Source organism: Syngnathus typhle, linkage group LG18 (assembly GCF_033458585.1).
Source record: "Syngnathus typhle isolate RoL2023-S1 ecotype Sweden linkage group LG18, RoL_Styp_1.0, whole genome shotgun sequence".
In the NCBI taxonomy this organism is placed as follows: domain Eukaryota; kingdom Metazoa; phylum Chordata; class Actinopteri; order Syngnathiformes; family Syngnathidae; genus Syngnathus; species Syngnathus typhle.
The window spans coordinates 7,136,093-7,160,465 of NC_083755.1; the positions used below are offsets into that span (position 1 = coordinate 7,136,093).

The window sequence follows — 24,373 nt, forward strand, 5'->3', positions numbered from 1 at the left end:
TTGGAGCAGTGATTCCGAAAGAGGGCCAGGTGTACCACTCGCAGCAAGAGTCCAGTGCTGATGTTCGAATAGTGGCTCTCAAAAACAAAAACAAAAATACTAATAATAATACTCTTCTGTCAAACATGCTCACCAAGGTACTGTATTATAATGTGGTGAATTTTTATTTTTATTTTATTTCATTTGACTTTATTTTATTTTATTTTATTTTATTTTATTTTATTTTATTTTATTTTATTTTATTTTATTTTATTTTATTTTATTTTATTTTATTTTATTTTATTTTATTTTATTTTATTTTATTTTATTTTATTTTATTTTATTTTATTTTATTTTATTTTATTTTATTTTATTTTATTTTATTTTATTTACATTTTTTTAAGCATGTGCTTCAAAAATATACCACGAGAGGGCGACAACGCAATTCAAAACATCCGCCCACTGTCAATTCACAGGGTTAAGCAGTCCATTGCATTAAGTATTTTTGCCCCGCAGACTGGGCTGCCCAAGACGAGTCCTCAAGTGCCCCTCATCCAGTCTGTTTTAAGATCTGCTGACGACCGGACACGACAGCCCTGCTTTAAATCGTACCCGGATATTGTAGTGCATTGAACTCGGGAAATGTAGTTCTCTTTTTTTGTATTCTTGATACGAGTTTACGTACGTTCACTTCAGCTTCGTATATTAACTGTCCTGTGCTACGCATTTTCTGTACACTCATCTTGTCTATATTGCGTAGTGATTCCGCTACCTTCTGATGCTGCTGGAGGTAAACCTACGCTTCTCATCACTTCCCTCTGCTACCTGTCGGGCTGTAAACATCGTCCGTATTTGTCCCAAATGTCTTCGGCGTGTTCGGGGAGCAGAGAACGTACAGCTCACGCAGGAAAAGTTCCTTTTTTCTGCAGCACAACTTAACCTCTCGATGGATGTGAAAAGTTAGCGCCGCGACGACAAAGACGAAGGACTCATCTGCCCTTCGCTTGGACTTGAGGTGAGCATTGCAAACGTTTGAATGGACTCATGGTGGTCAACTTCATTCTGATCTTCTGTACGGCTTCGATGCAAACGTACCGTCTTTGTTTACAAGGTCCTCCAGTAGTCAGCTGGCTACGCTGTCAAGCTAATGTTGGTGTCACTCTTCCACGATTCCTGGGTTACCACTTTGTCCACGATTAAGCGATTATGTGATTTTAATTCCAAATGCATTTTAAATCGTGCACTTTCTAAGAAGGTTGTGTTAAAAAAGACTTGCAGCCATGCTTTTTATGACTCGTATGCAGATTGCATGACAGGGGCAAAGGTCACACCATATCTGTGTTTGTTTCCATCGTACCTGAGCTCGTTTACTTTAATGCAATACTCAACGTTAACGTAAATATGTTGCATTAGTGTTTTTGTGTCATTTGGTCTTTTGGGAGCCCAAGGCAAACCAAGTCAAGTTTTACGTTCACTTCCACACATGGTAGGTGGAGAAAAATCTCAAGCAGCTCCAGTTGCTACTAAAATCCATCTTGAGTAATAGTTAGAGCTTCTTAATTAATTAAACAGTTAATCAAATTTGATAAAAATTGCAATGCTGCTTCATTTTTATGGGGACCACCGATACCAGCACCCGATACTCCTTGCCAGTAGTTGGCGCTATAGGGTGGTTTGACCAAATTGACCTTTTGTCTAGTCTTGCAACACCGAATATTTTGGCTCATGAGAATCTTTCACCGGCTGCATCTGAGCCTGAGAAAAGTTCTCCAACAGGTGCTCTTTGTCTCCTTTTTCCAAGCGGCAGCCTAAAATGTGGCGTGAAATCAGCCTCCATCCTCTCCATGCCTGAGGAATACAAAATGAAATCCAACCTCTCTGTCTCCGCCCGTGAAAGCCGGGCAGCTGGCGTATCCACGGTGACAAGTGGCCCTCGGACAGGTGCAACGCGGACAAAGAGTTACAGTTAACAGTTTTTATTACATTAGCTCTCTCGCTGAGTTGTGCCCGACGGAATTAAACGCATGATTAGGGAAGTATGAGAGAAAGCCACAAAGAGCTTTTAGAAGTTCCATTTTGACCTCAACTTTTTTTACATCAAGTAATTCCAAACAAATTAACTTCATTGTGTGGCACTTTCTCATTTTGCATTCTGCACAATATGAGGATCTGAATTGTTTTACGTGTCAAAGCAGCCAGGAGCGGATTTACCAGATTTACCAGTTTGAGTGCAAACAAGTCATTTAATGACGGAGCAGACTATGACCAACACGCCCTTTTTTTCTTTTCCCCACCACTGAAACCAAGCCAGAGTTCCCGTCAAACGATTGCGAATCAACAGTTCATTTCTTAACTGAACTATATGAGGATGTGCCGGCAAATATGTGAGTCATGCTAACTTCTCGTTTTATAATCTGTGTGTGTTTTTCAACTGCGGTCTCTTCCGGGTGAACAATGAATCCAGTGAAGGAACCGAAGATTTGGAATGAGGTCAACAAAGTGATATGAAGTGGAAGAGGGAAAGTTTGAAGGCTTATCTCAGTAATGTGAGGGGACAGCTGGGTGCTGATGAGCGCTTTGGTTGCCACCATCTTCTTCTTAACCCTTTGCTAGTCTTGGGGAAATACTCGGGTGGTTCTTCTCGATTGACAGTCGGCATTTTAGGGCTTTCTCAAACACCAGTTGAGGTTTTATGGCACATTGTGGACCTGGAGACAGTTTCTCAGAGTGGTATGTTTCTACTTGTCCTTTTTTTTTTTGTATTATTTAAGTGCTTATCCCCCCCTTAACAATGACTCAAAGCTCACAGTTGAGGTTTATCTCAATCTCTCTGCCTGCTTGCTTCGCTCTGTGCCGGTGGGGAGAGTGCGCATGCGCACTGCTGACTCTCCAGTAATCCGCTGTTTTGGAGGCGATCGCATCTGCGTCCCCTGCGCTCTCTGGGAATTCAATCATGCGCTGCGATTTATTGAAGCGGACGACGACGACGCGGGATTCTTAACGGGACCCACCCCAATGGAACCTTTTGAAACACGCGTGGGGTGAAAGGGGGGCGCTCGTGTTGCGTTCAAGGATAGGACAGGAAAACCGAGCGAGCGAGGATGTCTGCTGGTGAAAAGACATCAGCGTTCGCATGTGCAGCCAGTAAAAGCCTCTACTGGGAAATAAGATCCTGTGGGAGATATTTGAATATTTGACTGCTCGCGGGTGCGTTCTGGACGTTTTCTCCGGGATGCGTGTCGGCGCGATGCCTGGGGATGCGTTTTTTTTTTAAAAATGAGACGATCACTAATTGGTTAATTCTGAAAAGTGTGTGTCTGTGTGTTTATAGGGACTAATGCTCACGTAACAGCCAGCAGCAAACTGATCAGCTGACGTGATCTGGCATTTGCATTCTGTTTCTGACTCGTTTTATAATCGTCCACATCTTTTGCTTGTGTTCTTAAATGCACTTTTGCCCCTTAATCGGCACAGAAAACATCCGAGCCTGGAATTGATATTGTTGAAATAGTTTTGCAAGAATCTCTTTGAGTTTTCTAATCTTTGGTTCCACTTGGGTGGAGGTCCGAAAGACCTTCAGCGTGGGAAAGCATTTCCCATTAGGATTAAGCCTGCACCTTTGGTCCAGCTGTTAAGCCAGAACGCATATCTGAAAGATGAGATTCTGGAAAATCTGCATGCTTGTAGTTTTGCCCTCCCCAGAAAATGCAGCACATTGATTCGTCTCTTACTGGATGTTACTCAAGATCCTCGCCGTTATTGATCGTTTACAACCGTCTGCAATGTCGACGGCCCGGATGAACCCGGCGAAAATTCCGAGAGGCGCTGACTGTGAAAGCGGCATATTTCTCTAAGACCGGGACCAAGCATGAACCTGCACGGACTGGTGAGGCATGTCCGATGGTATGCGGGAGGAATGAAGAAGCGGCGCTGTGGAGGGAAGCCAAAAATCAAAGACAATTACAAGGCAGCGCTCTGGCAAAGTCTCCGACGGACTCATCCAGGTGTCTAAGAACTTCCGCAAAGCCTCGCGACCGATACCGGAAACTTCTCAAAGTGCTTCCGAGCAGCCCTTCTTCTCCGACCCGCCGTGACTATCGCCGCCGTGATGGGCAGCTCGGCCTCGTCGCTCACCGCAGAGACGGAGTCGGATCACGGTTTCCGCGGCAACCCCTACCCGTCGTTGCCCCCTGTGGGCTGGCTCAGGACTAGTCACAGCAGCCCACTATGGGGCACCACCTTCATCACACGCCAGCAGCAGCAAGCGTCTCCACGGCCTCACCGAGAACGCAGGTAAGGGCCGTGGAACGTTTGGACCCACTAGACACCAGGAGGTTCCAGGAGAACCGATCGGGAGGTGTCCCAGCTTCTTCTTCGGTCCCGAGAATTAGGTGACCTGGATCGACTCAGATCAGGGGCTGTGTTCTCATGTTATTTTTTTCTATCTTGGCCTGCAAATCTGGCTGATCTGGATTTGTAAACCAAAATCCCCCCCCAAGCCTAACACCATGGCCTCCACGAGCACAGCTTGCACTATGGACTGTTTTGGCAGCGTCCCACAAAAAAAAGTCACCCTAGGGAAATTGATAGTCAGTAGTTTGATGTTAAGCACTTTTTGACTGGTTTTTAAGCTTAAAATGACTTTTGAACCCCCCCCCCCCCTTTAGGAATATGTTGGAGTATTTCCAATTGAGCTTGATCTTTTCTAGGTCGCATCAAATAGAGCGAGAACATATCGAGCGAGTTGTTGCCGAGTCACTCGGAGCATCACATCCCCTTTGCCGGTTATTGATATTCCCAGAACCCGATCACCAACAATGGATTCCATGATTTATTCAGCATGGGTCGCCTGGTTGGGCTTTCATCATTCTTAAGTTCCTCTCCATTTAACGCTGACTGCCGTGCAAAATGATTTTGCTTCTGATAAAGAATATTTATGCAGCAGCATCATTTCAGTCGCCATGATTGCTAATGACTTAGGGAACAAAAGTCACTCTTTTTCCTCTTCATATCGCCGATTCCGGTGACAGTTGTTTTTCGGCGTGATGGATGATTGCGTTTATCGCCCCTCGACTCCACGGGCTTTCCTTTCCCTTTTAATTGGATTAAAACTGTCCAGAGCTGGTCTGGAGCACCGAGGCTGCTAGTCGTCCCCACGTCTGAATTAATTTGGTATCCCCCTCCCTTGTTGGAAGCCGATGGGTTCAGATCCTAAAGCTCCACATGGTGATATGTTGTTTTTTTTTGCCACTGTGCACTAAAAGCAACTCACAGTTTCCCCCTCTTTGTGAATATTCAAATATCCCAAGCTGTCTCCACGGCTGCTTTGCAAAAAAAAAAAATGTGCATGAGTCATGAAATATTCACTGAGGGCAGTGCTAGAGGTCGGGGACTTCTTTCCGTTTGCCCCTTCTCTGAGCGAGATTTCAGATACACTCCTTGCGGGCCGGACAGATAAAATCCTGTTAATAGTTAATCGTAAGACCTTGCGCATAAAATATTTCCGCTCGTAGCCCAGCATATCAAACATGTGACGGTAAATCGAATTGATAGCGCGCATCGGTTAATCGGTGAACATTAATTGAAATCGATTGATCGTAGCAATGCAGGTCGGACATGATAAATAGCTCCAAGTGCCGTATTGATTCCGTTACGCAATTAACACGCGGGGAGACTTGAGCAAGACACAAAAGCATTCAAAATCGTGCCACTTACAAGTTGGACTGTCAATGTGACTCACCTAACGGCAGGCTGTGGGTTGCGTAACATCTCCCAAAGTGCTGACTCGTGAGATAAAACTGAAGTCCAATTCCCAGAATGTTAGATTTCAATGAAGACTTCAAAACACAATCCCACATCTTTATCATTTCATTTTGGTGGCGTTAACTCATTCACTGCCAACCCAGTTCATACCAATGTGTGCTTTCCAAACATCAATTTTCACCATGCTGCTCCATTTTGTGTTGGATTAATAAAGTAGAAAGCTTCTTTGAGGAGCAGGCCAGGCCTCCCCCCCCCCCCACCAGGCTCTCGGGCTCAGAGCCAAGTTTGGAAAGGCAGTGCTAATGACTATCGCACAAAGGCCAAATGTCTCGCGGAGAAGCCGGCGAGACTCGGCTCACTTGATCTCGCTTCAGTATGCAGAGTGAATCCAAGTAGCGAGCGACCACCATTGTCTTCTATTTGTAGTCTGGACTGAGCTGTGATCTTCCAGGGGGTCATCTATGATTTATTCCGACTGGAAAACCTCATCGCAAAAAAAAAAAAGATCATTATTCTGAAGGTGGAGTTGTGTGCCTCTTTCTCATTTTTTTTTTTTTTTTTGCTCCACTGTAAGATGTTGGCCGTCTGCCCAGGCGGATCTGCGACACTGAGGAGCTGAAGTGGGCACTTTTAGAGCAGCTTGACTGAACAGGGCCAAGGAGAAAAGGTGCGAGCGCGGGGGGTCCCGATGTTCGCACACTTAGAGTGCTCAATGCAGAAAGTCTTTTTAAAGTACTGTCTTGGGACCCCAAGCAATATTGTGACATTTTATTAAGTTAGGTGTCCCCTAGAATGAGGTAATTAAATGTGAAAAATCCTCCGGAGAATGATTTTGAAAGTCCTGCAGACAGAGTGATAATAAATTTTCCATCCCTTAGCTCCAATGCCATGCAAAGCAATTGATTTGACAAAGTTGCCATGTGGCTGACAACACGACTTTGCTTTCTGGTCGCGGATGAAAGAGCCTGACAGTTGCGGAGATGGCCCACGGCGGGGGAGATGAGCTGTCATCGAAACATGAGGCGCTGACGTGTGGTTCCTTGCAGACAGACAGACAGACAGGATGGAATTCAAAACCACGTCAACATACGATTACCATAAAAAATGTCCAAAAGTTAAAGCAACGTAAACAGCCCAAGTCGTATTCTCTCTTTGCTTGTTTATTTACGATCAATGAAAGACGGGCTTTTTTTTTTCTCCTCTTTCCCCCAGGCGAACCGCTTTAGGTTGGAGTGCTGACATCAGCCTCGGAGAATAAATACTCTGTTAATGGCTCCTGACATAATGTACTGGAACTACTTGGACCAGACTTTGATTGTCCTCGGGCAAAAAAAAAAAAGGCTGAGGATGCACTCCAACCTCAGCACAAAAAAAAAAAGCATGTGACTGTCTGCAAATAGATTCCAATTCTTCTTTTAGAGTTGAAAATGACTCATGCATTTATCCCTGGAGCGCGGTATTAGAATAATCTGATGGAGAGTTGTCCGATATTTTTTTTTTACCTCGACTGTTTCTCTCCTCCATCTTGAGCTGCATTGCTTGACTCTAATCATGCGGCCATTGTGTCTGGATTTACTGTCCTCGCTGCTCTCTGGAAAGCGATTTAATTTTTGCTCCCCTGAACGAGGCAATCTTTCCCTCTCGCACTCCATTTCCTGTCCTCATGTAGTCTCAAGTGTTTCTTTTTTTTTTTTGTCTTTTGCAGCCACTCTCACTCTCCTGGCTCCATGGCAGCCGCAGTGCGAGGCAGCGAGTGGTCATGCGGACGCTGCACCTTCTTAAATGTGGGCGGAGCACCTCGCTGTTCCATCTGTGAGGCGCCTCGCCAGAAACCTGACCTGAATCAGATCCTTCGCCTGAGCAGTAGCGAGGAGCAGCAGCGTTGGGCTTGCCCTCGCTGTACCCTCAACAACCCTCAGGGATCCAAAGCCTGCTCCGTCTGCGGCTTCGGACCGTCGGCCACCACGCCGGCGCCGGCCCTCACCACCGTCGCCACCACCTCAAACGGTCTCCCCCCTGCTCCTACCACCGAACCCCCGCCTATTGTCACGCCCGCGGTGCTTGCGGAGCCCCAGGTCCCGCTGAAGGAGGACATGCGACGCTCGGAGAGCAACGGGGAAGTGGGCGGGGGCGTGGAGAAGCAGCACAAGTCGGGCTGGGCTTGCCCTCGCTGCACGCTTCACAACACGCCGGTTGCGCTGTCCTGCTCGGCCTGCGGCGGACCCAGGAAACTGTCCTTACCCAAAATCCCCCCCGAGGCTTTGGTGGTACCAGAGGTTCGCACTCCCGTACTGGGTTTTCCCGTGGCCTCGGCGGGGCCCGCCCCTCTGCTCATCGATCTAACTGATGACTCTCCTCCGGCTCCCCCCTGCGAACCTCAAGAACCTCCCCACATCCCGTCGTCCGCATTCACGGCTTTCACCTCCCTCCAGAACAACCCGGTGCCGCGAAGTAGACGAGAGGTGCCTCCGACGGGGCGACCGCCAAACCAAGGCACCAACACTCCCAGTCCCACCTCTCCCCCAAGTGCGAGCGTGCCCCCCCAGTCCGGCCCCCAGAGACCCGCCAAACCCAAACACGCCCAACCCCAGGAGCCCTCATATCCCTGTAAGCGCCTCAGTATTTTAGAAGAAGAAGACCCCCAAAAGAATCACCAGGTCGGAGCTCCTACCTGGAAGTGCCCGGGCTGCTCCTTAGCGAACCCGGGCGGCTCGTCCAAATGTGAAACCTGCCGATCGTCGCGGGCCGGCGCCGACCTAATCGATTTAGGTTGCGAGACGGTACGCTTCACCCCGGCTAGCCCGTCCAGTCCGGACTTTAGCACTTGGGCCTGCTCCAAGTGCACCCTGCGTAACCCCACGGGTGCTCCAAAGTGCTCCGCCTGTGGCTCGTCCAAGCTGCACGGCTTTCAGGAGCAGCAGACGGCTCTTCTTCGCTGCTGCGCGCAGTGCGGCCAGGTCCCGTCCGGACCCGGCACGACGTGCTCCTGCACGCCCAACCCTCCTTCGTCCTCCGCGGCTCATAAAACCCGCAAACACGGCCGAGGTTATCCTTCCTCGTCGGGCCTTCACGAGAGGCCCGGCCAGTGGAGCTGCCCAGCGTGTACGCTGCTCAACGACCTTAAGTCCAAGAACTGCGCGGCGTGCCACACGCCCCAACAGTACCTCACCCTTCGCAAGGTGATCAAGCCTCTGAAAAGGAGAGAGAGCATGCACGTCGAGGCCCGTCGGCGAAACGACGAAGGCGAAGCCAAGGAGCTGTGGGAGAACATTGTCAGCTTCTGCCGAGAGGTAAGAAAATATATCCAACACCTAAGTGTGATGTTGCGAAATCTGCCTCCGTGCGTGATTCCGAAAAAAAATAAAAAAACAGATTGTCAACACCACCTCTGATATTTGGCTGCAGGCTAACCAGTCTGCCGGTTTGGCGTCTGCAGTGGAGGTTTTCGTAAATAATCATCGGCACCTCCATCCATAAAACGTCAAAGCTCATTGGAGGGGTTATGCATAAAGCGCCGATTGACTCACTGCGTGCTACGTGGCGACCTTGGACGATGATGACGCCGGTGACTCTTGTCTGCTCACTAATGCCGGCATCAAGGCAACTGAATTGAATTATGAGCCGAGGCTGGAGAGCAATCCATTTTCTTTACCGGGAAACCAGAGTGGTGTGTGTCGCCGGACAAAAGGGTTTTAGATGAACAGATAGTGTGTCGGATTAGGTATCGTGTTCTGTGGAGCGAGACTGTGAGCGGAGATCGTAAGTAAAAAAAAAAAAGTTGAGCCTTTGAGCTATTGTGACTGCTTTAGAGTGCCTCGTCGTCCAAGATGGGTAAAAAAAAAAAAAGAAAAGCCTCTGACTTTATCCTTCCCCCGTGTCCTTTCTCCCAATTAGAACACGGTGAACTTTGTGGACGACAGTTTCCCACCGGGACCTCGATCGGTCGGCTTCCCCGAGGGCGACAGCGTCCAGCAGCGAATCAAAAAGTGGCTCCGCCCCCACGAGATCAAATGCAGCAACACGAAAGACCGAGGCGTCAAGTGGTCCGTTTTCCGCACGCCGCGACCTTCCGACATCCTGCAAGGGCTGCTGGGAAACTGCTGGTAAGCTGTCAGAACGCATCACGAGCAAGTTAGGACGTTCCTCGGGCTTCGTCATTTCACTTTGAGGTCAAGATTGCTGCCGCTTTAAAATAAGTGACGCTTCATCACAGTAGAAAAAAAAAAAGTCTTGGCGTGATTAAAAAAAAAAAAAGGGAAATAAATAATAAAATCAACCACACCCTTATTAAATGAAATAAATTATTTTTGAAAAAAATAAAATCAAAATAGTAGTAATGAAATAAAAAGATCAAATCAATCACGCCCTTATTCCCCTTCCGAGCAGCATTCCGGAGGGGGGGGGGGGCATCATCCATTTTGCTCTGTTAAATAAAGCGTAAAAGACAAAAGAGACTGGAGTCGATCGCCTTGTTTTTCTTTCGCAAGACATTTCACCAGCACTGAAATTCAGCCTTGAAGATAAAGCGGAGAGCGATGGCAACTAACACAAAGAGGCGATGAAACCATAACAAAGGAAAATATGCTGTCAGAAAGAGAAGGGGAAAAAAAATAAAAGAGATACCCGTGGAAAGACGTACAAATGTACCTGGCGGGAAGATAATTCACCAAAGTCTGGACATGTGCTTTATCTTCCTGTCCTTGTTTTGCGCCCTCTGGAGGCGCACACACATTTTTCACAAAGTCAAGTCCCTGGCAAAGTTGCACACAGCTTATCAAAAATAACCCTCCCTGGAGCCACATTTTTCTCCCTCTCAACCGGATATAACCCAAATTTGTTATCCACACACACACACAACCTAATAAACCAGCCAACAAAAGTGGAGCAGAGATGTGCGGTTCTTTCTCCAGGTTCCTCAGCGCTCTGGCCGTGTTGGCCGAGCGTCCCGAGTTGGTGGAGAGGGTGATGATCACCAGGACAATTTGCACGGAGGGCGCCTACCAAGTCCGCCTGTGCAAAGACGGCACGTGGACGACAGTGCTGGTGGACGACATGTTGCCCTGTGACGAATACGGGTACCTCCTCTTCTCCCAGGTTCGTCGACGTGACACATCCGGGATTGTCCAAAAAAATGGCGCGTAACGATTCTGCGGGTGCTTTTAGGCCCAGAGGAAGCAGCTGTGGGTGGCGCTGATCGAGAAGGCGCTGGCCAAACTCCACGGCTCCTACTTCGCCTTGCAGGCGGGGCGCGCTATCGAGGGCTTGGCCACGTTGACCGGGGCTCCGTGCGATTCTCTCATGCTGCAGGTCAGCTCCACCAACCCGCGGGAGGAGCCCATCGATACCGACCTGATCTGGGCCAAGATGCTCAGCTCCAAGGAAGCAGGGTAAAATGAGACTACTGCCGCTTTGATTTGCGTGCTTTCAAAGCAACAGCAGACAAATAAGTGGAGCCCCAAAGTGGCTCTGTGATCTGAAGCCAGCCTGGCGCCCATCTGTCGAACAAGCTGCGGTACGTTTTAATAAATCAAAGCCGACCAGCCGGGTCTGTCACGAGAGTTGGCCCGACCGACCGACCGGGGTTCATCAACAAAATGGCGTATTTCTTTTTCGTGCTTCATTGAGCTTTTTCTGTCACCTAGGTTTCTCATGGGCGCCTCGTGCGGAGGAGGCAACATGAAGGTCGACGACGCCGTCTACGAGTCTCTGGGTCTGCGGCCTCGCCACGCCTACTCCATCTTAGATGTCCGAGATGTGCAAGGATACAGGTAGGCTCCTTCAAGTCCAAATGCATTTTTGAAAAGAATCATCTAGTAGTTTTTGAAGATTAAAAGTCTGCAATATGGACTTGACCTACATTTGACGTGTGGATTATTTATCATGACATCTTTGAATTGTGTTCAAACGGATCTTTTTGTGAATGGGCGCTTCACAAGTCGAGGGAAGGGATGGCTGGATGGAAATGGAGAGCAGGTGCACCTTTTACTGCAGCAGTGGGGTCCTTTTGATCAGCTGATGGATGAGTGGGGGCGGGGGGGTGTTGAGTAATGAAACACAATGCCGGCCGGCTTTTGCGACCTGTGAGAGTAAGTGGAGAGTAGCATAAAAAAAAAAAAAAGGAGTCTCAGATGTTATTTGCTCATTCGCAGGTTGCTACGACTCCGCAACCCGTGGGGTCGCTTCTCGTGGAACGGCAGCTGGTCGGACGAGTGGACGGACTGGCCGCAGCATCTCCGTCACGAGTTGATGGCGCACGGGAGCAGCGAGGGCGTCTTCTGGATGGAGTACAGCGATTTCATCAAGTAAGAGCTCGACTCTGCAAATGTCATCACACCGTGATGGATGCGTGTGTCATGTGACCTCTGTGGCTTTTACTCACCATCTGCTTTTGGCGCCAGATTGTTGTTGTTAACATGCACGAAATGGCCTCATTCCAGATGTGCGCTACAAGGATGTTTTTTAATCAACACTCGGCTTTCGCTAATGTTTCCAACAAGGTCATAAAAAAAAGAAAAATATCCGCGCACTGCACTGCGTCATACTGAAGCCGCGTTTGTTATTCATGGAGCTCCTGTCTCGAAAAATACAAGTCGCAATAAGTCCAGGAGGAACCGAGGCAGCTGTCCTGTTTGAACAACTCCACCTGAAAAATGTGTTTGGCCCAGAGGACCCCATCTGTCTTTTCGCCTGATTTCCCTCTGACACGTAATCTCTCCGCTTTCCACCCGAACCAGCAGCCTGCCTGGGCTGAAACAATAAGGGGAGGGGGGCGAGTGACGAAAGACAACTCAATCACTCTTGATGCCTCCATATGGACTTTAAAGAACAATGTCATCTCGCCCTGCAGGTACTTTGACTCGGTGGATATTTGTAAGATCCACTCGGACTGGCAGGAAGTGCGGCTTCAGGGATGCTTCCCCAGCAAGGCCAGCGGGCCCGTGAGCGTCATGGCACTCACTGTGCTGGAAAGGACGGCGCTGGAGTTTGCTCTCTTCCAGGAGGGAAGCAGGTAAACATGCAGTGGATGAAAATGAAAAAATATTACAGGCTGTTCTTGAGGACCCTTTTGTCGTCAGGCGCTCGGACACGGCCGACAGCCACCTGCTGGATTTGTGCATCATGGTGTTCCGGGCCTCCTTCGGGAGCAGCAACAAGCTGACCCTGGGTCGCCTGCTGGCCCACAGCAAGCGAGCGGTGAAAAAGTTTGTCGGCTGCGACGTGATGCTGGAGCCCGGGGAGTACGCCGTGGTCTGCTGCGCCTTTAACCACTGGCAGATGAACGCGAGCGGGTCGGGAGGACCGCCCACGCCCGGTAAGTCCCACAAACAATCGGCCGCCATGGACGCAACCTGACGTCCGTCCCTCGACATCAGTGTCCAGTCCGACCAGCGGAGACCAGCGTCGGCCCAATCAGGACTTCCCCGGCTACATCCTGGCCATCTACAGCTCCAGACAAGTGATGGTGGAGCAGGTGGAGGCGGCCGCCACCACGCTAGCCGACGCCATCATCCTCCTGACGGAAAACAAAGGCGAAAGACACGAGGTGCTCGTCGTCTACGTCCACGTTCAATGTCAGGACGTGCGCAGGAAGAGGAACGCTTTTGTCTTTTCAGGGCCGCGAGGGCATGACGTGCTACTATTTAACGCACGGCTGGGCGGGGCTTATCGTGGTGGTGGAAAACCGTCACCCCAAGTACTACCTCCACGTCTCCTGCGACTGCACGGATAGCTTCAACGTGGTGTCCACGCGCGGCAGCCTCAAGACCATCGACAGCGTGCCGCCTTTACACCGGTATGTGCTTTTTATATTTGGACTTTTTTTCGGGGGGGCACACTTGGAAAAGCTTTCTCCGTCTCCCCCTGCAGGCAAGTTCTGGTAGTGCTCTCCCAGCTGGAAGGAAACGCCGGCTTCTCCATCACGCACCGGCTGGCTCACCGCAAAGCCGCCCAGGCCTCGCTGGGCGACTGGACGCCCACCAAAGCCACCCACAGCCCCCAGCTCACCCCGGACATCGACGGCCTGCACCGACCCAGGCCGCTATGACCACCGTCCCCCACTTGGCGGACTTCTCCGAGCGACGGTCAGACCACTGGAACGCTGGGGGAAAAAAAGACTCCCGCGCGTCTGAATGTATTGGTCAACACTGAAGTTTTCTTCTGGCCCCTCAGGATGAACGAGGGCGGAGTCGCTCGGCTCTCAAGCCTGGCGGGCCGCTTTCAAGTGTCAAATATGTGTGCGGTACAAGCGCTGTATGCCGATGTAACTACTGAGCCATTTGCAGGACTTCTTCCCTCCATTTTCCGCCCAAAATAACCAGATGGGGGGCGGGGGGGGGGGCGTAGCTAGGGGACATTTACTGTATCTCATCCCACTGACAATATGGTACCAATTGAGCCAAATTTCTTTTTTTTGTCTTTCAACCATCCAGGTACATTTTATCCGTATAGTTTTATGCTGCATGTTTTAGAAACGTTCACGCTCTGTGTCTCTCTAACTCAGGACCAAACGTGTGTCATGTTGGTGACCCCGCCCCCTCCCATCCCCATCTTAATTGATTCACTTTTTGAGTGTTTGTTTGTTTTTGCCATTTTCCTTCCAGCCATCGTTTTATCTTTTAAAACACCTTGTAAATGTTTCTGTGATGTAAAGCGGCTGTAAATATGTCTCCCCCCCCCCCCCCAAAGAAACATTCATATTTGCACTGAGCAGCCGTGCAATTTAATTTATTCGACTCAATTTATCGAACGGGTTGGAATGTGATGGAGCGAGGCCGCAGTGAATCATTTTAGATTTTTTTTTTTTTCTGTCTCATTGTCACTTGGGCTCTTGCTGGTGCCCCCCAACCCCCTCCACCTACCCTTTTTTAATCCATGTTTCAGTAGCGCCTCCTGCTGGTAGTTGCAAGAAGCTACAGCTACAGACAACACCCCCGTTCCTTTTTAAAAACTGTACAGGTGCAACCCACAAGATGTGTTGTGTTAAAAATAATAATCAACTAAATACATTTTAAATAAGTAGTAAAACCAACAAACAGGAACTTAACGCTGGCAAAGGTCATAGAATATTTTATCAATAATTTTCGAGGGTCGGCTGTGAATATGTGTATAAATATGTATGTTTTAATATTTCAATCTCAGGTTCCAGTGGACCAAATAAAAGTTCTTTTTTTAAATTACGCACCGGACTTTTTGTTGGTTAGATGGATGAAACGAGATTTGATATAAAGACTTTTATGTGCATGACCCCCCCACCCTGCCTCACTTTGTCCTACCCTTTCAAAAAAAAAAAAAAAGCTCCCTCCCACCTTGCACAATCTCCCTCCCCCCATCATCTGCACTCCCACTTTAGACCCCCACATGTAATGATGACGCCCCACACGAGGAGCTGTCAATCACCACAATCCTGAACTAAAGAGAAAGCAAGACCTTGGGACGGAATCGTCTGCAACCGAGAGATATTTTTTCAATCATGGCATCCCAGATCCCGGCGCTCCCCCAGTCGTACTCGCCAAGCACCGACAGCGTCTTCTCGGACCAGTCCGGGTTCTACTCTCTGGACTCCAACGTGACGGGTCTCTCCAAGGTGATCCTAAACAAGCTCAACATGAACGACTACGGACAATACAGGTAGATTTTGACCTCCCCTCTTTTTTTTCTGGATTCAATCAATTTCATTGGAATTTTAGGGCTGCCTTGGAAGGTAAAAGCAAAGGAATAGCATTCCGTAACTACAAGGAAATGTTCCAGAAGATGGAGGAGACCTTCAAATTCTGCACCGGCTGCAACAAACTTCCACAACATGTCGGAGAAGGCAACACGCTAAAGCGCTGTGTCAAGTGAGTCCAATCTTCAATAAAACTTGTTCGCCTTTAAGGGGCGTGGCCTAATGAGTGACATCACAAGCTGAACACTGTCATTTGCCAGATTCTTTCATTTTGACACCATGGTGAATAATATTTGGAAGATGCCCAGGTGTAAATATAACTAAGACCTTCTGACTGAATCATCTCCATGGAACTCGGCAGCCCATAAAAGCTCACTTACTGAGACCTCTCGTGTCATAACATCCCGCAATATACTTTGCGGCCTACTTTTTATGACATCCTTTTAAAGCGAGATAATGCGCTAATCCGACAGCATCAAATTTATTTACATGATTTGCACAACATGCACCTCTTGGTTGACTGTATTTTTTTTTTTTAGATTCTTTTTTTTAACGTTTTACCGCATCGGGATCTTTTTCCCTGTTGGGAATTTGCCACCTGTTGCTAATTAGTAAAGCTCTCCCAAATGCATTGCTCTTGACACACACACACACACACACACACACACACCACTATAAATTCTCAGCTGCTCCTGCCTCTCTCCGCGGTCATTATTTCGAGCCGATGTTTAATGCTGATTCGCCAACATGCAATGAAACTCCATCGTCACAACATTTCTGACCTTTCAATTTTATTTCTTATTCTCTTCAGATTCAAATAGTATCAGCAAATCTTGTTTCGAGTCGCACGCCTTCAAGGATGTAAAAATATTACATTACATCACCGTTGTGTTCATTTAGTGTCAAGGGCGAAATTTATTTCCTGTCACAAACAAAGCCTTCAGGTTTATGCATGTGTGCTGTCACGCAAAGCATCCATATTGGATTTTATGACTCGGCCATCGCTTATGTTATATTTACACCTAATTATTGTCAAACTGCTGAGAGTCATTTTTTTTCTGTCCCATCTGGCTGCGACAGATGTTTGAACGTGTACTACTGCTCCAAGGATTGTCAAGTCAAGAACTGGCCTCAGCATAAAAATGTCTGCAAGACGTTGCGTCTGGTGGCCATCGACAGGCTGGTGGAGTGGCTGATGTTCACTGGTGAGGCAAGAAACCACTTCATCCAGTCCAAAAATGAAAGTCCTGCCTCCACACAGGAGACCTTCCCATTCCGTTCGAGAAGTGGTCCAAGTCAGCTGCAGAGGTGAAGACCTGGCAGGACTGGCTGGCCCTGCAGGAGGACCAACTCGCGCCACGTCTGGACGCTGTCCTGACCTGCGCCAACATGGCGTCCCTGTGGATGAATGTCAGCAGGCCCAGGCCGGACGACGGCGACCTGCGGGAGTCGGTGTGGCGCCTTCAGAGCGAGTTCCTCTCTCGTGTTCTCACAGTGGGCTCGGCCGTGCGGCACTACGGGCTGGACCCTTGCGCAAAACCGCTTACTATCCACATAGCCGGGGCATCCTTTAACGAGACCATGGGGGCCAGACTGACGGACTACGACGAGCTCAACAACATGTTCCCGGGGCACCTAGGCATTGTGGTGGTCATGGTGGGACCGGAAGTGGTGGCAGGCCCCATCATGAGGCCCCCTCTCACGGCCTTTGGGCCCAGGAAGAGGGTCTACATCAGCGCCTACAAGGGCCTCTACCATCAGTTCTGGGAGGACCTGATCGAGAAAAACGAAGCAGCCAAACCAGACCTGGTCGTCGGATTTCATCCTGGTAGGTTAACTCGCCATTCAATTAAAAAATCGAACTGTTTGGCTTTGGCCACCTGGGGGCAGTACAACACATATACGGTTCATCACGAAATCAGAATTTCTCAGTCATTCTTTGCAGAGGATAAAGAATATATCTCAACATAGATGCTATTTAGCTTTAATATTAAGCTAGCGGAGTTAAATAAACATTAGTTTGTTCAGCTGCCCGTATTTCGTGCATAGTTTTGTTTCGGCCACTCAATGGCAGCTGACATCCACCAACCGTATCGATCAAGGATGTGGGCGTCGAAGCCAGCTCAGGGACAGATAAGCAGGGGTGGATTTAACGTATTTGATTTCCACGGATGGCTCAGAGCCCAGCGGCCCGGTTGAAGGGCGATCTATTCATACGACACGCGGCCGAATAAATCAGCGCCAGGGCTAAAGTGACAACTGGCGGCTAATGTGAGGATGACGGATTATCCGGCAGGTTGAAGACAGATTTTGGCTCTCGTTTGTCAACAGGAGAGTATCAGGAGGTCACTGTGGATTTGCAACTGCTATGCAGGAATCAAGCCTCACATCTGTCACAGTCATTATTTTTGTCCTCTTCTTCTTGAGCTAATTAGACATCTCCTGCAGGTTTCCACGCCAACCAGGGTCTGGTGGAGGGTTGGCTCCCCACCCTCCTACTGCTCCGAGACTACAACATCCCCTCCTACTTCACAGTATACAGGTGAGTCATCTGGAGTAAATTAGAATCGTTTGAAATGTCAAATGTTAGTCGGATAGGACGAATCATTTTCCTGTTGGTTCCGACAGCGATATGGAGCTCAAGTACTCACTGCAGATCCTCCTGGAGTTGGAGATGGACATCAGGGAGAGCGGAGCCCATTCGTTTTCATCGCAGAAGCCAGAGCAGGTTCTGGCCTGCCCCAATAAACCTGCAGTGTACTGTAACTCGCACTACGTCGCTTTCCAAGGATTGATGCCAAGGGAAGACTTTAACGAGGCCAACTAAAGGATTTTGCGAATTAGCTTCTTTTCCAGAGACAGATTTTTTTCTTCTTCTCACATTTTTGCATTATGAATAGTCAAGTGCCTCCACATGCAATACACTTTTCTTTTTTATTTCCAGGCGCAGTTTATGTTTTCCCATGTTCCTGTATTTAAATGTGGAGTTAAAGTTGCGATTTTGCATAATCCTAGTGTTTTTATTGAACAAATTAAAGGAAATTATGACGCATCTCAACAGAAATGAAGTTTGTTATTTGGAGTAATTATAGTCGAAACGACACTGCCCTCTTGCGGTCGCAACCTGTAGGTACGCACTCGTCTATTCTGACAACTATATTTCAATTCGATGTGACGACACAAATAATCAATAAAACTCGTAGGTTTTATATGGCAGATGCTGTTCCAAAGCAAATCGATAACTTGTTTATTTTTATAATCGATGTGACATGTCAACAAAGCCAGTACTTGTTTCCTGGGGAAGGTAAACACTATAGTACACACCGGAAGTAGTTGTCATTGTTTACGTTAGATTCGTACAGCAGTATGAGCGAGCTCTCGAGTGGTTTTTATTTCTTTAATATTTTTTAACGTTTCAAATTAACTCTGGAGGAAGCCGTTGCTTTGTTGGAACTATATTTGGTTGTAATGATAATCTCATTCTCCTGGGCTATTTATTTTATATTCGTGTCGAAACCGCTGTTCGGCAAAAACTAGCTCACCGGCGTTAGCCATGGCTCGATGACATTTAGCACTTTGACGTCGTGAATGAATCCAGAGGCAGCAGATGGATTTCTCAAAGTTCCTGGACGACGAATTTGACGTGAAAGACTGGGTGAATGGCGCCTTTAAAGTGGTGCAGAAGGACGCACCGGGGAAGGCGGATACACACGCTGCGACGCTGGTCATGAAGCTGCAGCTTTTTATCCAGGAAGTAAACAATGCAATTGAGGGTCAGCATAGCCCTTTACTTTCTTTCTTGTTGTTGGCGATCAGAAAATTGTGCACCGACGTGCAGACATTGTGTGCCTAACATATCTTTAGATGAACCTGCTTTTCTTGTTTGTAGAAACCAGCAACCAGGCGCTGCAGAGCATGCCCAAAGTCCTGCGAGATGTGGATGCATTGAAGCAGGAAGCTACTTTCCTCAAGGAGCAAATGGTTCTGGTCAAAGAGGACATCAAGAAGTTTGAGCAGGACACAGTGCAGTCCATGCAGGTGTGTTTATATACAAAATAGCTCCTCTGACTTGCAGTTTAAATACATCAATTATATTTAAAATGTATGTAAGTGTTTTGGGATTATAATTTGTGAAAATAATCTACGTCCAGGTCCTGGTGGAGATCGACCAAGTGAAGAGTCGCATGCAAGTGGCAGCGGAGGCGCTACAGGAGGCTGATAAATGGAGCACACTCAGTGTGGACATAGAGGAGACCTTCAAATCACAGGTATAAATCAATCAATAGCATGTGTGTTTTTTTTCCCTCCCAGAGGCCATCAACCATGTCTTTCAGGATCTCTTAGCCATCTCATCCAAGCTAACCAGCATGCAGAACAGCCTGGCGATGCTGGTGGACACGCCCGACTACTCTGAAAAGTGTGTCCATCTGGAGGCTCTTAAAAACAGACTGGAGGCCCTGGCCAGCCCTCAAATAGTGGCGGCATTTAATTCCATGTCTGTAGGTAAGCTAATGAAACCGATTGTTACCGATTCCAACTTTATTTGAAATTCTTCTTTTTTACTTAGTTTAGCTTTATTGGCCTCTTTGCCTTTTTGTGCAGATCAGGCCAAACTGTTTGTTAAAGTCTTCTCGGAGATCGACAGGATGCCGCAGCTCCTTGCATACTACTACAAGTGTCATAAAGTGAGTAAACAAAGACATTTGATTGTTTAAGCAAAAGCCCCGCCGCAATCAGTGGGTGTTTAGCTGTTTCTTCTAATATATTTCCCGGCCACAAGGGGGCAGTATAATACATACAACCATACAAACAGATGTGATGTGCCTTCCCTACTGCAGGGCCAGATCGTGAATATGTGGCAGGACCTTTCTCAGAGCGAGCTGGGCCTGAATCAGCAGTTGTCGGAATTCTATGACACTTTGTTGTCCACCCGGCACGCTCAGCTCCAGTGGTGCAGCCAGGTCATTTTTATTTACTATTCATAATTTCTCTGAAAGTGGGTCAAGTGGGAGAATGCTGTTCAGAACCGCTATTTAAAATGGAACTGATTGATTCTTGGTGAGCCGTTGCATTGTCATGAACTCGGATGACCTCCAGGTGTTCAAGAACCCTCACGAGGTGGTGACGGTGTTGCTCATCCAGACTCTGGGCGCCATGGTGCCCTCCATCCCCATGTGCCTAAGCACGGCCATGGATCAGGCAGCTCAAGATGAGCGTCTCGACACCCTGCTGGAGCTCAACCACACCACGCTCACCTTCGGCCGCAACTTGGAAGCCGCCATGACACCGCACCTCGGTTTGTACTGAGAAGAAAGAAAAGTACGCATGCTCATTGTAATCGCCTCCGCTGTGTTGCTAGGCGAGAACAACCTCCTGAAGGTGACGGAGCTCGTGTGCGCGCTCTACGACCCTTACAAGGCTTACCAGTTGCAGTATGGAGAGCTGGAGGAAAATCATCTCCTCATTCAAATCAGCGCCGTCCCCTTGGTGAGATATGATGGAGTTTATCATGCAACTTTTCCTTTCATCCTCTGCTCCATCCTCAGGAACACGGGGAGATCATCGATTGCGTGGAGGAGCTGAAGCACTCGGTGGGGAAGATGTTCGGCCTGGCGAGCGGCGCCGTGGACCGCTGCGTGAAACTGACCGACGGGCTCGGCGTGTGCGGCCTCCTCAAGGCTCTTAAAGCGCTTTTCACCAAGTAAATATTCAAAATGTTTTTTGCTTTCCATTTGAGATGGATCCCGCATCCATCGTCGACATTGTGTTTTCTCCCCCAGGTACGTGTCGGACTTCTCGACGACACTGCAGTCAATCAGGAAGAAGTGCAAACTGGAGGACACGCCCACTTCTTCTGCTTTCCAGGAGGACTGGACCTCATTCCAGAACTCAGTCAGGTTCGGGATGTTTAGTCAATGCAGTAACGTCACTGATTTCCTACCAAAACTTTCAAGACTGTCCCATTTTGCAGGATTATTGCCACGTGTGGCGAGTTACTGAGACAATGCGGCGCCTTTGAACAGCAGTTGTCAAACAAGTAAGGGATGAAAAACGAATTCTCAGTGTGGACTAAGATGGCTCCCTCTAGTGGCGAATAAATAACAGTCCCCAATCCGGTCATGACTGAACCATTTCCATAGGATCATGGGCACGGCAGGCAAGTACCTGTCGGAGTCGTACAGCCCTCGCAGCCTGGCGGGCATCCAGGAGGCCAGTGGCGGCGAGAGGAAGGGCGCCACCAAAAATCCCTGGCAGGACTACAACTACCTCCAGAGGGGCAGCGTGGCTGAGTATAACAGTCTCATGGAGGTGCTCTACTTGTTGAAGGTGCGTCATATGAGATTGCGATGCACGACGTGGAAACTTGTACTAATAATCGAGTTTGTGTTGCAGGAGAAAGGCGCCGGCAACTCCAATCTCCTCGCCGAGCCCAGAGCGGCGCTGACCCGACTCAACCAGCAGGCCCATCAGCTGGCCTTTGACTCGGTCTTTTTGCAAATCAAACACCAGCTGAGCCCCGTCGCCAAGATGGAGGTCGGCTTCACCAGTGTGCCTTTGCATTTATCGTTATCATTATTTGTTGAAATTGTTTTTGATGTCCAGAGTCAGGAGTCGGCGGGTTTAGGAGAGAACTTCACCGAGGACCTGCCCACGTTCAGCCTGTCACCACAAGAGTACATCACAAATGTTAGTTCTGTTTTTTTTTTTAGGTTACAGAGGTGCCTCAACCTCATTTTTGATCCATTTCGTGATGATGCACATGTGGCACTGTTCTGCTCTTCTAGATAGGTCAGTACCTGATGTCTCTCCCGCTCCACTTGGAACCGTTTGTGACGCAAGAGGATCCAGCGCTGGAGTTAGCCTTGCACGCCGGGAAGTTGCCTTTTCCTCCAGAGCAAGGTTACTCATCTCCTCCACGTCGTTTTGGTTTCTGAGGTGCGTTTGTTTCACCCGACGGCTCGCGGATTCCCCCAGGCGATGACCTTCCTGAACTGGACAACACGGCTGACTATTGGCTAGGCTCCATCGCTCGGGCCACCATGCAGACGTACTGCGAGGCCATTCTACTCATCCCCCGTCTGAGCGCACATTCCACCAAGCAGCTGGCCACGGATATCGGTAAACAAGGCTGTGCAAATAAATGTTGTTTGCGCTAAACAAATGATTTACCAATGCCCTATGATGCCACAAGGGGGCGCTAAATCGGTCACAAACTATTCCTGTGCTCCTCAGACTACTTGAGCAACGTGATGGATGCGCTGGGCCTGCAGCCTTCTCGCAGCCTTCAGCAGATCGTCACCCTGTTGAGGGCCAAGCCAGACGACTACAGACAAACCGCCAAACAGTTGCCTCGGCGACTGGTGGCGAACATCGCCGCCCTCCGCTCCATTGACCACTAAAAAAAACAAAACACTCTTTTTGTTTCACACTTCTGTTTTCAATGACACCGCTCTGTCCACTTTGGTATACGAATTACGTTCCTTATTCCTGCGTCTCGGCTTTACTTTCATTTTTTGCAATACCACCTTATCAAATCAGGGTACGCCTAAGAGCATTTAACATCCATTGCATCAATTTATTGATTATATATTTTGCCAGTTCTATTTTTGGTGATCAACTATTTACCGAGCTTCATATTCTTATCGTTCTTTTTCATTGTGCGCCATTCAAGTAAAATTATACAGCATCTTTTAACGTATGTAAATGTGTATATAAAACATTTACACAGCATAGTTTTTTTGTCTTGGTGAGACGTTTGTATTTTGATGACATTGAGGTATATTACTTAGGATCTTCATTTTTCTTTTGGCGTCAGTGGCAGTATTTAGGCAGATTTTAGATTTTGGACCAATCAGATTGCTGCTCTTGTGTTGCCATGGTCACCTAGTCCACTCAGCATCTTCAAAATATACTCGTGTGATTTAATCTATGTTAAGAATGGGAGTTTAACCAAACTAGCCTTTGAAGATGTCATAATTTTCCCATCCTTTGATAAGAGCAGTCTAAGTCAATTTAGGCATATTAATAATACATTCAGTGAGTTTTTCTGGTGCATATTTTGATATTTTAAGATTCTGAATTGCCCCACAATTTGCGTTTTGTTTTGCTTCTTATTTGATCAGAGGGTAAATCATATTTTCAGTGGGGGAAGCAGTGAATAGTGATTGCTGCTTCTCACGCTGACCGTGGAGACTGACGGAGTGCATGCATCATCTGGCATCATCATCCAGCATCCACCTGCTCCCCTCCAACATGGACCCAGTGTTCGCCTGCGACGTCATCCGTCCCCGCCCTGCCCGCCTGCCTGCCTGCAGTATCGCTGCCTATAGGATGGACACGGTACACGGCCTTGCCACCGAGCCTTGTCCCGACCGGGAATTAATGGACTCCGAATACCGACCCGAGTGACACCCTAGCCCCCTCCCTCCCAAAACTTCCATCAGGGTGGAGGAGGAGGAGGCCCGACTTGGAAGAGTAAGGAGGAGATGCGGGAGGGAGCGGCGCGCTTTGGAGCTCCGGTTGCCGCGTACCGACGATGATGACCACCGCGGAGGAGCTTTAGGGAAGACAATAAAAACAAAATTGGACCAGTATTTGAGGATTCGGCGCTGATGTCACGCCGTGGGATGCCTTTTCGACCGGAGGGAGCCGCGCGTCGTTAAATAAAAGATGAAGAACCACCCCGACACCCCAATCTGAGGGTCCATGACACGAGCCGACGTGTCGTGTCCTCGTAGCCGCTGCTGGAGATGCTATGCGCGTGCGAGAGGCGCCCCGGTCCGAGCGGTTCTTCTTCTCCTCCACCTCCAGCACCACACGGTGTTTGTGTTTACGCAAGCGGGGCCGTCTGTCTGCTTTCACAACTAACAGGCCTGTAAGTGGGACATGCCCGGGCCCTGTGGACAACACGGCCGAGTAATGTCGCGCGTGGGTGCCAGCCAAGAGCTGTAAAAAAACGATTTAAAG

General features: G+C 48.5%; 3 protein-coding genes across 9 annotated transcripts; all 3 read left to right on the plus strand.

Moving 5' to 3' along the window:
- The first annotated feature begins 733 nt into the window (after nucleotides 1–733).
- Nucleotides 734–14,918, plus strand: capn15 (calpain 15). 7 transcript variants are annotated; one of them, XM_061304639.1, is made up of 13 exons: nucleotides 734–994; nucleotides 1,781–1,920; nucleotides 7,448–9,032; nucleotides 9,637–9,845; nucleotides 10,653–10,836; nucleotides 10,906–11,129; nucleotides 11,385–11,510; nucleotides 11,892–12,044; nucleotides 12,590–12,751; nucleotides 12,819–13,054; nucleotides 13,116–13,285; nucleotides 13,356–13,534; nucleotides 13,609–14,918. In XM_061304639.1, exons 3-13 carry the CDS (start codon nucleotides 7,470–7,472, stop codon nucleotides 13,784–13,786), a joined length of 3,384 nt encoding a protein of 1,127 aa, XP_061160623.1. In that variant the 5' UTR covers nucleotides 734–994; nucleotides 1,781–1,920; nucleotides 7,448–7,469; the 3' UTR covers nucleotides 13,787–14,918. The 7 variants fall into 7 exon arrangements, with proteins under 7 accessions (XP_061160623.1, XP_061160622.1, XP_061160621.1 ...); XM_061304635.1 differs by lacking the exons at nucleotides 734–994; nucleotides 1,781–1,920 and adding an exon at nucleotides 2,730–4,272 and having other exon boundaries at nucleotides 13,609–13,823; nucleotides 13,912–14,918; XM_061304638.1 differs by lacking the exon at nucleotides 1,781–1,920.
- Nucleotides 14,919–15,074: 156 nt separating this feature from the next.
- On the plus strand, nucleotides 15,075–18,458 carry LOC133171346 (putative protein MSS51 homolog, mitochondrial). The gene is made up of 6 exons (XM_061304642.1): nucleotides 15,075–15,369; nucleotides 15,429–15,578; nucleotides 16,487–16,611; nucleotides 16,668–17,234; nucleotides 17,855–17,948; nucleotides 18,035–18,458. Exons 1-6 carry the CDS (start codon nucleotides 15,212–15,214, stop codon nucleotides 18,231–18,233), a joined length of 1,293 nt encoding a protein of 430 aa, XP_061160626.1. The 5' UTR covers nucleotides 15,075–15,211; the 3' UTR covers nucleotides 18,234–18,458.
- Nucleotides 18,459–18,710: 252 nt separating this feature from the next.
- On the plus strand, nucleotides 18,711–23,139 carry cog7 (component of oligomeric golgi complex 7). The gene is made up of 17 exons (XM_061304641.1): nucleotides 18,711–19,179; nucleotides 19,296–19,444; nucleotides 19,558–19,674; nucleotides 19,741–19,909; nucleotides 20,009–20,091; nucleotides 20,245–20,367; nucleotides 20,504–20,702; nucleotides 20,766–20,893; nucleotides 20,953–21,107; nucleotides 21,187–21,303; nucleotides 21,378–21,443; nucleotides 21,547–21,733; nucleotides 21,800–21,940; nucleotides 22,010–22,093; nucleotides 22,192–22,306; nucleotides 22,382–22,525; nucleotides 22,640–23,139. Exons 1-17 carry the CDS (start codon nucleotides 19,014–19,016, stop codon nucleotides 22,804–22,806), a joined length of 2,310 nt encoding a protein of 769 aa, XP_061160625.1. The 5' UTR covers nucleotides 18,711–19,013; the 3' UTR covers nucleotides 22,807–23,139.
- The last annotated feature ends 1,234 nt before the right edge of the window (nucleotides 23,140–24,373 follow it).